General features: G+C 40.3%; 1 protein-coding gene across 1 annotated transcript in view; it reads left to right on the plus strand.

Annotated features, from left to right (window-relative positions):
* The first annotated feature begins 1,641 nt into the window (after positions 1 to 1,641).
* Positions 1,642 to 16,407, plus strand: part of LOC117250129 (E3 ubiquitin-protein ligase NEURL1-like) — a 38,442-nt gene continuing 23,676 nt past the window's right edge. Inside the window, exons 1-3 of the mRNA XM_078160521.1 lie at positions 1,642 to 1,897; positions 10,124 to 10,365; positions 12,128 to 12,449. Coding sequence (XP_078016647.1) covers positions 1,864 to 1,897; positions 10,124 to 10,365; positions 12,128 to 12,449 — 598 coding nt within the window. The 5' untranslated portion in view covers positions 1,642 to 1,863. The remainder of the gene's footprint in view (positions 1,898 to 10,123; positions 10,366 to 12,127; positions 12,450 to 16,407) is intronic.

Below are 16,407 nucleotides of genomic sequence, written 5' to 3' on the forward strand. Positions count from 1 at the left end.
AGGTCAACCCGGTCTCACTCCAAAGTCATCAAAATCCGGCGCTTGGGCAGTGACTTGTAGTGTCAGACACTGACGCAAAAAGCCGTCCTTTAATGTCGGCATGATACGTGCGCTTGCCAGCATCAGGGGGAAACGCGGCGGGACAAGAACAAAAGTTAAGGTGGCGTTGGGTCAAACGAACACTGACTTTCACCCTGGAAAGCGGTGTTTGTGTCCCATAAGATTCTAAAGCCAAACCCTGTTTTTTTTCCCTAAACCTAACCATGTGCATTTGTTGCCTAAATCCAACCACATGCGTTATTTGTTGGAGGAAAAAAAAACCCTTTCAATTTGCATTGTTGTACTGACGTAGTGCCTTTATTTTGGAAGAAACTCTATGTTAACGTTAAATGTCCTGTGAAAATAGAAGTGTATTTTGAAAGAAGACAATGCATGTAACAGGCAGAACTTGACACGATGTCTCAGCACGTCAACGACCAACACACCCAAGGTATCTTTCATGTCGTATCTGGACGTGGATGGTCCACAGCCAAACGTTGATATGTGACGAGGTCGGAGTGAGAATGTGTCGATCAGGTGGATCAGGTCTTCCTGGCATCTTTGTATTTCATAAATAAATGACTGGTTTGGGAGTTATTTTGTGTGTGCATTTTTCCTGTGTATTCCTCAATCATACGCTGGCTTTATAAATTGGCACTTGTTCTTAAAAACTTTGAGAACCCCTGATGTAAGGATACACTGACATAAATCTGGCAGATGTACTAAACCCCGAAACACCAACTATCAACCTTTATGAAATTAAAGCTGAGGATAATTTACGACACAGCACTGCCGCTCAGGCCCAATTTCTCTGCTCCATTTCAGCCTGAAGACAGTGGTTTCTCTGCCTGGTCATCATGGAAACTCCACCGCCGAGACAAGACAAGAAGTCATAATGTCTCAGCATTTATCTTCCCATGAGCTGCCAAGCAAATCTTGAAACACTACTGTGTTAAGTAAAGATACTGGCTTTGGACGAAGAGAAACCAACAAAGCCTTAAACCTTCAGTGGTTGGAATAAGTGCCAGGCAGCGTGACGTCTCTGCATTATCGGTCAGTTTCCAGATGGGTCCTTGAAGACTGTTTCAGTGGGTTTCTGCCAAAACAAACTATACATTTAAAATATTTTCCTCCCTGCACTTTTATTTTCCCATCTACCCAGTGACTCCTTCTAGGAATATGCGAGTTTCTCTACATGAATACACCAGCCTGTATTTTGAAAGTGGAAGAGGATATTGATGTAGGTGGAAGCTGTGAACAGGTGAGTCCTTTCAACAGGTGTTGAGACAACAAACAATCTGTTTCATAAAGACTGTGCAGCTGATGGATGTAAGGACATTACATAACACGCTGAGAGTACGAATCCCAAAGTCAAACATAAGATAATAAGAAAAGGATTTCATCAGCCCCTACAGAGGGATTAAATGTATCTTGCAGGGAGACGTGTCCTCTATGAGTCAATACTCATATGATGGTGATTTATTGCCTGTGGAGACTCTTGATGTCCCCTCTTTGGTAGCTACAGCGTTAATAGTCCCGGGAAGCCCCACCTCCACTACCACCTTTTATGTTAATTTCAGCGTGATCTCTGTGCGGACTGGAGGGAGCCGCTGAGCGCTGAATCTGCTGCCTGCTGCTTCATGTCGATGAAGCTTTGCACAGACACAACCTGCCGCTGAATCACTGTCGGGACTTTTTTTTTGTTTCAGTGTGTGAACAGCGTCGTGTCTGTATAATGTCGCCGCTGAGGACGCGCAGCTGAATGTGAATCTAGAGGATCCAGCCGGTAGTTAGAGAGGAGGTGAACGCACCTTGCATCCAGCCATGGGAGGTCAGATCACCAGGAATACCTTCTACGGTAAGCACATCTGGCATCACGGGGATTTGATCCCTACAATAAATGAATCCAGTGGTTATTATTATAATAAAAGACGATGTAATGGAGCTGGAAGCGTGCGCGTGCAGCCTCGAGTCTGTGTGCATGGAAATTGTAGGCGTCCTGGTTGCCTAAAATAAATGAGAAGTGAAAGTAGCCAAGTTTTGCCACCTTCTGTAAGTCACGACTGGATCTGAATGAGAGGAAATATGAACAGGAAATCAAATTTTGATTAGCCTGACAAAATACAAAAACAATCCAGAATTGAAAGTTAATCACTCTTGCCCCTTTTTCTTCTTGAAGCCAACTCACAGTGAGTTAGAATTCAAATACATCAGACAGGAAAAACTGAACCAAGTTGCCACACAACTTTTCCCACCTGGCTTGTTATTTGTTTGAAACTGATACACCCACAGGCTTCATGGATGTCAGGGTGTTTGGCAAAGAGTGCCACAACTTTAGTGTCTTTCTATTCAGTCGATCATGTCTCAGACAGGTGCGTTGGACCTTTATATTTATCACTTTTCACATTTCAGTTATCATTAAAATTTATTTTAGAGGCTTTCAAGCCAATTAGTAACTACAAAAAACAGATTATTGTTTGATTTCCTGACTTGTTAACAGATTATGTGCATAATGTGTAGCTGTTTGCAGTTTCTGCATACATACGTGTGTAATTAAACTTATTTACTATAATACTATTTTTTTAATAAGCCCAACACTATAAATAACTTTAAAGGCAGAGAATGAATGTAAAGTATTTTTGACTCTTTGTTCAGAAAACTTAAAGTTTCCACAATTAAAGAAATTATATATGTATGAAAGGGGGAGTTATTGATTAAATTAATTGTAGAGCTGCAACAAAAGTCAATTAATTGAGTAGTCAAGCGCCAGAATATCACTTAGCAACTATTTTGTTAATCATTAAAAGTCATTTATGTAAGCAAAAATGCAAAATGTTTTCTGGTCCAGCTTCTTAAATGGGAGGATTTGCTACTTTCCTGTGGTTTATATGACTGTAAATTGAATATCTTTGGGTATTAGATTGTTGGTGGAACTCGGGCTGCGACTAACAATTATTTTTATTATCAGCTAATCTGTGGATTACTTTTAAGATCAATTGATGAGTCGTTTAGTCTATTAAATGTCAAAAAATGCTCATCAGAATTTTCCCACAGCCCAAAGTGACATCTTCACTTTGCTTCTTTTCTCCAACCAAGACTCCAAAACCCAAAGACTCTTCATTAACTGCAATAAAATGACAAAGTAAAGCAGAATATTGTCAGATTTAAGAAGCTGGAACCAGCAAATGTTTTATATTTTTGCTTGAAAAAATGCTGAAATAATTATTTGATCATCAAAATACTTGGTGATGAATTCTCTTTTGATTAACTAGTCGATTAATCAGCTAATCGTTGCAGCTCTAGGCTGACAAAACAAGCATTATCAAGATGTCACCTTGAGCTTCAGGAAACTGTGATGGGCTGCTGTCTGAATCTATGTCAGCGATCTCATCTATAATGAAAATAATGGTTTCATTCCCCAGATGGACCGATGGAAACGTGCCAACGAATACAGTTCTTTTCCCAATTTCACTGTCTCGGACCATTGGTGTGAAATAACAATGTAGGTGCAGGCGGGGACACTACTAGAAATCCTTGGCCCTCTGACAAGAGCTCAGTCTGGGCCCTGAATATGTAATCCCCGTCATGTTGCAGGGCATGAATCATTCAGCGCTCCCCATTTGTCAAACCGACATGATTGTATTACTGAAGTTTAGGTTATCACAGTGTGACGTCAGCACAGAGGTTACACCATTTTTCAAGGAGAGCAATTACCTCAGCCAAGGTTCAATTTGTTTGTTTGTGAGGAGGATTACGTAAAAACTACCGGTCCAATATGCATGAAACTTGCTGGAAGGGTGTAGCAGGGGCCAAGGATGAACCCCTAAGGTTTTTTTCGTGGATCCGAATCACAGGGCAGATACACAAAATATTTTTCACTTTCATAAACGTTGCGAGACAGGGCATTTAGCCTTTCTAGTTATACTTGTTGAATGTGTTTAGAATTTTGAAATGCTTACACTAGCACTGAGATTTCAAGAAACATCAAGATAAAACTTTGCTTCAGTGTCATCTCCTCATTAAGAGTATAGCTCCGAAACAAGCAGCACTCATGATTCCTTACTCAACATTATGATTCATGTTTTTTTTTGTGTTTTTAAGGGAACAAAATGCCAAAATTCTCTGGTTACAGTTACTCAAAAATGGTTTTCTGTGTACTCAATGATAGTAAGTTAAAAATCTTTGTGTTTTGGACACTTGGTTAGTCAAAACAAGACATCTAAAGACATCAGTCATATTTTTTAACCAACCCATCGATCCATTAATGAAGAAAATAATCAAAAGATCACTCTAAAATGAAAATAACTATTAATTGCAGCCCTAAAAATCACAGTAGAGATGGGACGATATTTGATTTTTTTGTGGACTGTGATAAAAATCAGTTGATCTTGCAGCCTGTTTTTTTAAGATCGTTTCATTGTGTTTCAGTAAAAAGGATGTTCACTAAAAAAGGCTGTAATGCAATAAAACCATTTGTTTCTTAACAAAATGTAAGGTATAGTGATTCCAGTATGTTTTAAGAGTTTTAAGAATATTTTACCGATTATCATGATACTATTGTGAATTATTTTGGCTACGATAATTGTGTCATGAAATAAACATATCGTCACATGACTACTTTACAGTACATTACATTACACTATATACATTGTACAAACCTGTTAGGTCAGAGCCTGAAGGATAAAGTAATCTCTGCTTTCAGGTGAAATTTTATCAACGATCTTAAAAAAACAAAACAATTTTTCAACAGATTTGTGCAGATGCCTGGCCCTAACAGGAACGCCCAAACTTTATCCACCCTTATAACACTTCTATCATTTACAAAGTACAATATTGCCTGCGAAGGTAATAGCTAACTGGAGAGACTATCAACTCAACATCTTCTTTATTGGAGGATATTTTCATAATTGTCATAAATGTCACCAAATAGAAAATAAACAGCACTGCACAAGTAACAGGACTGGCACACTGTGATGCTGCAGGAAGATGTTTTAAACTTTCTAAGTGTTTAAGAATCATCTTTGTTTACTTTTCACTGAAACCACACAAGCTATGACATATTCGCAGAAGCTAAAAGCACATACGTGCCCTTTGGCTCTTTAGGATGCTGCCTGTGAGAGGTTGTCTTGTGAGGGAGGGCCACCAAGCCTCCATACTAACGTCACACCACATTAGGGCCTCTGTTGGGGCTTCTTAGTGAGACTGAGCCTGGGGATAAAACCCAGAGTAAGAGCGTAAGAGGCCAGGTGACACTGGCCAGGGCCACTCTTTGTCTCTGCACTGTTTGTCCTTTCCAATTAATGACAGCGAAGGCAGTCACATTGTGTGCGGTGGTGCATTAAGAAACATTATCCTTCCTTAAGTTGCTCATCTGACATTCGTCATGGCACCTCTCTTTTATCATGACAGGGCTCTGGTCACTGTTTACCCTGACATCTCCGTCAGGTCGCATGACTTTTTAAACACACTTCAACAGCCACTGTATCATCAGCACTTTTGGCTCTAACCAGCTGTCATTTACAGTAAATCAAATCTGGTAGTTTTATTTATCCATTTATTTACTTATTTGACTCTATTCATAGTTTATGGTCCCCTATGTGCTCTGAGTGCTGTAATTCTAAGATGGCTGGGAAGTGAAAATAGAACACAGACTGGAGAATTCAATTTCACAGCAGCAGAAATGATATTAATGCAGTGGGAATGAAAGAAGATATTGGATTCTTGGTTAGATGGCGAAGCGCGAGGCCTGTTAGGTGTTGCTTCTGTTTTTCAGACCTCACAGGAAACGCTCTATTCAGTCTCGGGCCTGGTCGTCGATGGAGTACAATACAGTCCTGCTTTGTTTTCCTGAAGACATCACGTCTGTCATGACATCATGGATGCAATATGGTTGAAGGCTTTGTTATGACTTCATTTAAGACCATTGTTGTGCACAGAGCACAATTCCACATTGTTCTGCAGCGACAAGAGCATGCAAGGAGCTTAACAAATACACTGTACTGAGCCCAGAACACTTGGCAGAGCCTCTCTGATTGTGATGTGAGGGGAAGGACTCTTTATAGCTTAACCTCAACAAATGAGAAGTTTTAACATCCCTCAAACTAGAGCTGTCATGGTGAAGGAACTTCCCCTGTGGTGATTAAGGGTGGCTCAACAGCAACAGATGTACTATTACTGCCATTTTTTATTTTTGAAATTACTTCATTTATCTTGATTTTAGTGCTTTGTAAATAAGCTTTTTTTTATTATAAAGATGACACAGCTAAGATGCTTTGGTCGCAACTTTACAGAATATACATAGAGGTAAAAATGTTAGTTCTGGATTAAGGAAAGGCTGAAGAACGTAGGGAGAGACGACACACCCGCCAGTTGATATGGGTTCAGTGTTGATTTATCCTCCATTGTTGCTGTTGTTCAGCAATGTAACATTTGGTCTTTGTGGGATTTGTCCCGTCCCTTCTTCACTATGATTGGATGGCTGGGTAAAAAGTGACAGTGATGAGCGGCTGCAGCATTTTACCCAAAGTTGATTATTTTTCAACTCTCAGCGACAAGATAGAAACGGCAAACCTGCAGCGATCAGCGCAATAAAAGGCGCTCAGTGCCTCAATATGCTGCTGCCATTTGTAGCACAGAGTAAGTACACAACACTCCCATGAAAAAAAGAAACTTGAACATAGCAGTTGTTTGTCATCCTCTGTGATTTGCTTGTCAATATTGTAGTATTGCAATATTGTGGTTATTTCAACAGCCCCACCTCAAACCTCTCTCTCTGCCCTTAAATCAGAGCAGCAGTGACATTATAACAGACCTGGACTCAGAGGTCAACTGATTAGTCTTTGCCAATCTTGTCAGTGTTGATTGATTTGTCTTCAGGGTTCATTATAGACCTCTTGACCCTCCAAGGTCCCTCAAAGGAGAGCAGGAATAGCCATCTTTCAGCAGTAGCTCGTATAGTCCTCTTCTCTCACGGACGAACACAAGGAGCTCCTACACAAATTTAGTCTTCCAAATTTAGGTGTGAAATTACAAGCAGTTCTCAAGGACGAAGAAGTGTTAATTAGGCCTGAATTATTTATTTGGCTTGCAGTCTTGCCACGTTGGCTGGAATTTGTGGTACTTTCAGACCTTTAAATGTCATTGTAGAGAAGACTAAGGTATTGCAGTGCAGCAAACTGTATGAATCAACATGTTATTGATCAACTTAAAATAATCTTGCCTTATGTTTAATAAGAGCCAAGTGTCTGTGAGAAAATGCCTCAACACCACAGTGACCTTGGCGTTGTGCTTTGAAGAGTGGGGAGAGTTGGTCTTTATGAAAGGGAGTGAGTGTGAAATCAGGCTCATGATGACACTGAGGAAACTCTTTATCAGTCCCAAAAAGACAGATGTGATTTGAAAAAAAAAAAGATGTTTTGCTCTATTATGAGGTAACTGTACGTGGGAGCAGGCATGATTCACACATGTTCACATGGGAAAATTGTTAAAAACTCTGCTGCATATTATGAGTCAGATGTTCTCCTTTGGGTCTGCTCTTATTTTGCTACTTCCTCTGACCAGCAAAACACAATAATTGTCACTAGATCGCATTTAGCAGCAGTGTTTTTCTGATAAAGCTCAGACTCTCAGGCATGAATGTTGTTGATATGTACTCATCAAAACATGAGCCACAACTGGAAATCACATGTAACAGCCATGCCTCGCTATTTTAGGGGTAGCTCTGAATGTGCTGTACCAGCCAGTTGGACATGTACACATGGATGGATTGCTGAACGGGCCTACCGGGCACAGGCCCAGGGGCCCAAAGTGTCAGGGGCCCCATGGCCTTCACCTGTAAGATTTCACTCAAATTAACACGTACTGACCAGGAAGAGACTCAAAATGACCACAAAGAGATGCAAAGGAACTATAAAGGGACACAAAATAACTACAAAAATGGGCCAAACAGCCACAGAGAGACAAAAAAACAACTACAAAGAGACATAAAACAACCACAAGGAGACACAAAATGACTGCAAAGTGACACAAAACAACCAAAAACACATAGAATTACCTCAATAAGACACAAAATGACCTCAAAGAGATATAAAATGACCTTGAACAGGTGCAAACAACAACGAAAACACATCGAACAACCCCAAGTGGACACAAAATGACCACAAAGGCAAACATAAACCACAAAAAGATGCATATTGACTACAAAGAGATGCAAGACGACTAAAAGGAGACAAAAACAACCACAAGGAGACACATAATGACAACAAAGCAACACAAAATGACTAAAAAAGACACAAAATGACCGTAGTAACACTCAACTTACCTCAAAAAGATGCAAAACGACTAAAAAAAGACCAAAAACAACCACAAGAAGACATAAAACATCCAAAAGAAGACACACAATAACTACAAAGCAACACAAAACAACTTAAAAAGAAATAAATATTACCTTAAAGAGACACATTACCTCAATTTGACACAAATTTATCTCAAAGAGGTGCAAACAATTACAGAAAGACACAAAACAACCACAAGTGGTAACCAGATGACCATGTAGACACATAAAACCACAAAAAGATGCATATCCATTACAAAGAGACACGAAACAGCTAAAGAAAGACAAAGAGGAGACATAAAATGACTAAAAGAAGACACACAGTGACTACAAAGCAACATAAAATGACTAAAAAAGACACAAAATTACCTCAAAGGGATGCAAACAGCCACAAAAAGATGCAAAACAAACACAAGTCGACACAAAATGACCACTAAGACACAAAAAACAACAAAAATATGCATATTCACTACTAAGAGATGCAAAACGACTAAAAAAAGACAAAAAACAACCACAAGGAGACATCAAACTACAAAAAGAAGACACACACTGACTACAAAGCAACACAAAAAAACTTCAAAAGAACTAAATATTACATCTTAGACACAAAATTACCTCAATTTGACACAAATTTACCTCAAAGCGGTGCAAACAGCTACAAAAAGACACAAAACAATCACAAGTGGACATAAGATGACCACTGAGACACACAAAACCACAAAAAGATGCATATCAACTATAAAAAGATGCAAATCAACTACAAAGAGACATAAAACAACAAAAAGAAGACACAAAACGACTTTGAAGCAACACAAAACAACTAAACAACAAACAAAATTATGTCAAAAAGATATAAAATTACCTCAGAGAGTTACAAAAAGACAAAAAAAAAAAACAACCACAAGCAAACACAAAATGACACACAAAACCACAAAAAGATGCGTAATGATGACAAAGAGATTCAAAAAACCTGCCACTGAGTCTTGCTCCTAAGTAGGAAAGGTGGTGGGCCCTTTGCCCTGTGCCCAGGGGCCCATTGTTTCATACTCCACCCATGGTATACATCCAGAACTCTTGTAAGATCCAAAAAGCTTGTTTTGTGCTGAATCAGCTGTTTGAGATGATGTTAGAGCACCTTAAATGTTAGCTAATCATCACAGTTTATCCTCCTTTGCCCGCTCTGTTTCCTGCAAATGTGTTCCAGCATGGTGATAAACTGTTAAAACACAAACTGGTTTAAATCTGGCAAGATGTGGAAAAACAAAAAGTTATTAGTGTTACCACAACCTGCCATTTACTGAAATTAGAGGATTTTGTATGCTCTTCTCACAGATCCTTTGTTCTCTTTAATTACGTAACCACAGGAGCTGTTCTGTCCTTGTTTTTTTTTTTGCCTTCCAAGGACATGTTTGCATGTAATTTACCTTGCACTTTGTTCTCTCATGTCTGCAGCAGGTGTGGCGGAAAACAGAGCCTGAGTATTACATTATTTTAATGCACTTTTACTTAATTGGATGTTACAAGAGTAGGTGAGATATGTGAGGAGGAATTAGATGTGACAGCAGGTCACAACCTGGAGTCTACTTCATGATGACGGTATTCAAAGTGAAGCCTGTGGCAGCGCAGACTAATCTAATATTCTAATCTAATCTAAAATTTGGGTGTTTTACTGTAAATTGTTCCCCAGGATGAATTTGCTAATTTAATGTATTTTGGGTCAAACTGAGCAACTACTTTTCTGTCTCCACGTAGATTCTCTGAACGGGCCATTTCCCACCACGTCTCACAGATGCCACCACAAGCCCAAACGATGCCTGCCCATTCAGCCGTGTGGAAGTTTGTCCTCTTTCCCTCTGCTCTTCCACCCCAGCACCAAGGGCTCGCAGATTGTCATGGACATGTCCCAGAGGACCGTCAAGAGACAGGCCAGCTTCTGTAACGCCATCACCTTCAGCAACCGACCGACCGCTGTGTATGAGCAAGTTCGACTGAAGGTAAAAGAGCACACTAGCTGTGTCCCAGTTGTATCGTATAGTATATGCCCTGACCGTGTTTTGATGCACAAGCTGTAAACAGTGGGGAAATGACAATAGGATGGATCCCAACATGCTCAGCTATAATTAAAATCAATAGATTCCTGAGTGGGGTATCGATGGAAACTATCAGGCCATGATGTAAAACATAAATTTAGGATGGAAACAAGCACAACAGCTACGATGACACCATGACAAATTAAAAATGAACTAAAAAAACATATTTTTCTTAAATATCAGGGACTCGTTTTACCAAATTTCCAACATGAAAGCTGCAAATTGTAACATGAGATCATTTCCTCTTCCTCATTTGATGTTTCAATAATCAAAACAAGCATCATACTCAATGCATTAGCATGTATCTTCAATGTGAAACATGACACTGCCACCATTTGTGACCTGTGATGAAACAAGCCTGTGGATTGCAACACGACCAACATGAGTCATCCCATTTCCTGTAAAAAACAGTACAAAACAAAACAGTTCTCCAGTTTCCTGGATACCACTACCAAGATACTGCACTATTAAAATTAGTACATTCTGTATTTCCGTATTATTGGTATGTACAGTAGAGTGGTGAGAAATTAAGATAAAGACCTCTCTTTCTCATCCTTGCCTTCATTTCCTCTCAGTGTTTTTGTTTTTCTTCTCCCTCCCTCCCCGTCGCTCTCTTCCTCTCTCCTCATCCCCCTTCTTTGCACTCCTGTTTTGATTTTCTCCCTTTTCTCTCCCTGCTCTTGTGTGGGCCAAAGCGGCAGCAGCTTAGAACAAGTTTCCACTTCACCTATCAGGCCATCTATGTCTCGAAAGTGAGAGAGCAGGGCAAGCATTGCCATGTGAGGAATACTGTTATCTGGCACGGTAAATGCAAAGTAAATAGAGGTTCGAAATAAGACAAAAATCGTTTGCAGGTGATAAACATACCAAGGTAACTATTCTTAGGTGGTTGAAACAGTTTTTTCTTGCCACGCAGGAAGCTGGGTGCTATTTATATGTTACCTTTATTCTACCAAGAAGTCCTCACTGAGATAAAATAATCTCCTTTACAAGAAAGACCTGGCCAAGGCAGCAGCTGTAGAAACTCAGGATGAAATGTTATTCATCCTTAATGCTTCGTCCAGCACCATCACGTCAAAATATAATGATGAAATACCTGCTAATCTAATGACATGCTCATTAGGGGTGGAAATCACTAGAGGCTCCACAATACAATATGATCATGATACAACAATATTGCGATTTTAAACGTGTTGCTGTATGCTGGGTATTGCGATAAAATATATTGTGAAATATTGCGATTTATTACCTTTTTTCAACTGTAAATGGTATTTAAATCTAATCATCTCACTTAAATCATTTTATTTGCAGCAAAATGTATCTTGTAAATTGTAAAGGCAATCGATTATATTATTCTAGTAGCTACCTAAAGTTTAATTTGTATTTGCAGTATTAATAATGTTTGTAATGAAAAGATCTATACGTGGCACTGTGTGACGATACGATATTGCCACACAAAAAATATCGCGATACTTTGCTGTATCGATTTTTCCCCCACCCCTAATTCCCATCAGTCTCAGCTGTACCTTGTGTTTATTGCTAATTAGCTAATGTTAGCATGCTAACACACCAAAATAGAATAATGAACATTGTAATCATTTATTACACCTGCTAAACATCAGCATGTCAGCACTGTCTTCATGAATCTAAAACGTTTCCTCCTCAGATCACTAAAAAGCAGTGTTGCTGGAGCGGCGCTCTGCGTCTCGGTTTCACATCCAAAGACCCGTCGAGGATCAACCCAGACACCTTGCCCAAGTACGCCTGCCCCGACCTGGTCTCCCAGAGCGGCTTCTGGGCAAAAGCCCTGCCCGAGGAGCTCTCCAACGAGGGAAATGTCATCGCGTTCTGGGTGGACAAGAAAGGCCGGGTGTTTTACCGCATCAACGACTCCAGCCCGATGCTGTTCTTCAGTGGGGTGCAGGTCTCTGAGCCTCTGTGGGCTCTCATAGACGTCTATGGCCTCACCAGGGGGGTCCAGCTGCTAGGTCAGTCGTTCATGCAGAACCAAGTTCTTTCTGAGACATTATGGCTCTTTCTGATTTGTGAAGTGTGTGCACTGTAGTTTCTTTTTAAAGCAATGTTAGCTGTGCATGCTGGGGAGGGCAATGTCAGTCTGTCAGTCAGTCAGTCCAGACTGAAATATTTCATCAAATAGAAGATGGATTTCCATGAGATTTGGTACAAAGGATAAATCCAAATGACTTTAGTGATCCTAGTGATTTATATATGTCCAATACTTTGCTTTATGCCTGCAAATACCTGCAAATCTAAAGACATTCCCATCAGCCTCAGCTGAACTTTGTGTTCATGTTTATGCTAAGCTAAGATGATAAACATGGTATGAATTATACTGCTAAGCAAAGCTGTGCCTAAGTACAACCTCGCAGACCTCACAGAGTCTTGTTACAATAATGCTTTACCAATGGAAATCATTCTGCGTGTGATGTTTTCTTACTCAGTGTTAGTGGTTAAAAGGTGATGTTACATACAGCTGCTCCACTTTTCCCACTCCCACCAAATAGCTCAGTGGAAAAAGATGGTGGGAGATTAGGAAGATTGTATAGTTACCACGGTCGTTAGTATCAAAGAAATTTCCCTGAAGGGGGGGATTTCTGAAATCCATTCTAGCAAGTTCTCCGTGCTGTTTAAAGGGTCATTACATCAAAGAAATTAAGAGCAAACAGGTCCTCCCCGATCATTAACAGCAGCTTTGCACCGCACTGAATCATCCGAAGTATGTCTGGATCGTAGATTGAGATGCATTATGAAACACATCATGCATCAAAAACAGCTGTCTCCAATTTTTCAAAACAATACAAAACTATGCAAAATAGATAAATAGGAATCCTTGCGGACGCCTCACTACTTATTTATAACCATTTCCAAGAATTGCGCTGCCTCTCTCCAAAGAATCGAGGCTGTCAGCGCTGTTAATAAAAATAGAAGAGGCTCCCGTATTGTGTAGATAGTGCCATTTAACCTCATTTCTCGCGGTGTGGTTGACAGTGAGAAGCGTGCTATCTCGTGATGGGCTGTTTGGTATCCAGCGTCAGAGTGCCACTATCTGGGGTTCACTGGCCTCATGGTGCTGACCAGCACACAGCTCTTGTCGGAGAACAAGAGGAGTGTGTTGGTCATCCCAAGAGGACAGACAAAGAGGAGGGATGATGTCAGGTAATGACATGTCTGGGGTGTTTTTTTCCGAGACAATCAAACCAGAGGAATGTCTCACTCTGTGGATCCAAGTCTGAATTCAACTTCAGTCAACCCTAACGCAGAGTTATATGTTCAAATGAGCGGCCTTTTCACCAAATAGTATGGTATAAAACAATTAAAATCAAGATTTCTTGCAGTGTATAGTTGTAATTCATGTATTTTTTTTCCTTGCGAATGAGGCCAGCAGCTCTAAATCCCTCTGTTTTCTACTTCAGTTTTCCCACATCGATCACCTTTATCTCCACATTGATGGCTTAAACCGAAAAGCCTCGGCCCTCAGTCAGCTGAAGGATCACTTGGCTATCAGCTTTCCTCTATAGCCCGAGAGCGTCACTACTGGAGAGCATGGTATATCTCAAAGGCCCGGTATTGTCTCGGCACTTGGCTGCAGTTCAGCAAACACTTTAGTCTCTGAAATATGGGCGGACACATCAAAGTCTGGTGTTGTGAACTGGCACATGTGCGAATTTTCCTTCAACAGAAGGGTGCGTTTTGATTCTTAATGATGCTTACACTTGGGTCTGAAATTAATGCTGCACCAGCTGATAAATTGAGCCAAATTTCACCTGTTGTGGGCTTGTTATCACACAATCTGTCCAGGTGGGAGTTACAGATCTGCTGCAGTTGTTTTTTTGTTTTTTTACAGGAGACAAATGGAGCGTGGAGCTGTGAATGAGCTCTATGGAGTGTAGAGAATGGCTGGGTTAGGTGACCTTGATTTGGCTTTTGAGATAAATGTGAAAGACAGTGAAAGTATGAGAGAAAATACGTTGTGATAAACCTGTTGACTTAAGTGATATAGATCGTCGTGTCAGTGGGGTAATGTGTTTAAAGAGCTTTAGGTTTATTAAAAGGGCACTCCACCAATTGTACACATAAAGATCAGCTTACTTGTCACTGAGAGTGCTACTCAGTCTGCAAGGCAGTTGTATAGAGTCTTTTGTGGCTCTGAAGAGAGCTATTTAAGAGTACTTCATCGATTTAGCATTGCACCCATGTAACTGTCGGGCTCATGAAGGACAGTTTGAAAAAATAAGGATTTAAATCATTGTAGCAAAACCAGAGATATCGTCTTCTTTATTCCAAGCATTCTTCTTCCTTGTCAAAACCTGGTGCCTGCTTTACCCGCAATCCAACTCATCCATTGACAGTTCAGTTGGAGATTCAGTTTGGTGATATTTGTGGCAGCTAATATATCTTGAGTCACTAGCTTCAAGCAGAGATGATTAGCAAGCTTCAGAAATCTGGTAGCGCATTTCTTTCTTACCCTACACATCCTGATTTTTTTTTTCATTTTTAATCTTGTTTTCAGACACATCTGATACTGACTCAAGTAACATCACAGGAGGCAATTTATTGGATTTCATGCAGCTTTCTCTGGCTGTTGCAACTTTTTCTCACATATGCAGTGGTAGCAAGACCTGTGAACAGATTTGTATGTGTAAAATTGGTGGAGTTCACCTGTAAAGTCTGAGAAAATAACCTTAAAGATGTCATCATGGTTATGTCAACTTTGACTTGAGGTTTCAATTTCTGCAATAAAGGTTGTGCTACAAACTGGAGATGTGGTGTTTGACCATAGCCTGTATAAAAATAATGGACATAGCTAGCGTGACGTCACCGATTTGCCTGTTGTACTCCCTTTTGAAGGCTTGAATTTGGCATTTCAGCCGTTGCCATCTTGGTTTTTATTTGGAGACAGACGTGACCATATTTGGACTAAAGGGTAGAGTTGTGGAGGAGTGAGGGGTGACTTTGACTCATAAACTGTAGCAACACCTCACAGACAGCCTCTCACTCGAGCAGTCCTGCCACTAAAAATGCGTAACTCCTAAGTCTTAATAAAATGTAAATGATAGGGTTATATAAAAATTCAGCCCCTGTACATTTGTCATGATCGGGTAAAATAGCTATAGAGACCAAAAGTGTTTTTTTGTACCAGGCTGTAAACATGTTTATTTCTGCTGTGAAGTTGGGAATTTTAACATGTGAGTCTATGGGGACTGACTTGCTTTTGGAGCCAGCGTCAAGTGGCCATTTGAGGAACTGCAGTTTTTGGCACCTCAGGGTTGCTTCATTTTTTAGGCTGCCGTTTAACAGAGAAGGCATTTACCAGGAAGGAAGGGTCCTAATTAAAGACTGTATTAAGTTGAATCAAGTAGATTGTCTTGCTTTGGTCCAAGTGAGGGACTACTTTTGTTATGAAATTGCATAATTGCCTAGAGTTGGTTCATATTCTCACAGCAGCATTTACAAGTGGACCAGATCAAATGCCTTGTGTGAGAAAGCTGCTCTTGATTGGTCAGAATTTCCATGTGGGAAAAATCCAGGAAGTAAACCAAACGTTGAAGAAGAGTACACTTGCAAGATAAATGTGACACTTTCTAATGTCACAATGGAGGGACAACTACACAGGTTGATTTTAGCGCTGGTCCATACAGTTTGAAAACGAGGCGCGGCTCCAACTAGAAAACAAACAATGTTTTGATGCATTGGATGTGCTGAATGTGCATATTAAGGCAGTACAGGAGGAGGTGCACATTAATAATCCTCCAGGACTGTAACATGCTCATGTTTAACCCAAACAATGTGTCATGTGACTGCAGTTGGTTCAGATCCAGGTCGGAACATGTTCTCACCACAAATGAACCGCACCAGAGTTCGTATGTAACCGGACCGAGACCACCTCTTCAAGAAGGTCTCGGTCCGTTTTATTTGGTGTACACC

Source organism: Epinephelus lanceolatus, chromosome 17 (assembly GCF_041903045.1).
Source record: "Epinephelus lanceolatus isolate andai-2023 chromosome 17, ASM4190304v1, whole genome shotgun sequence".
NCBI classification, from domain to species: domain Eukaryota; kingdom Metazoa; phylum Chordata; class Actinopteri; order Perciformes; family Serranidae; genus Epinephelus; species Epinephelus lanceolatus.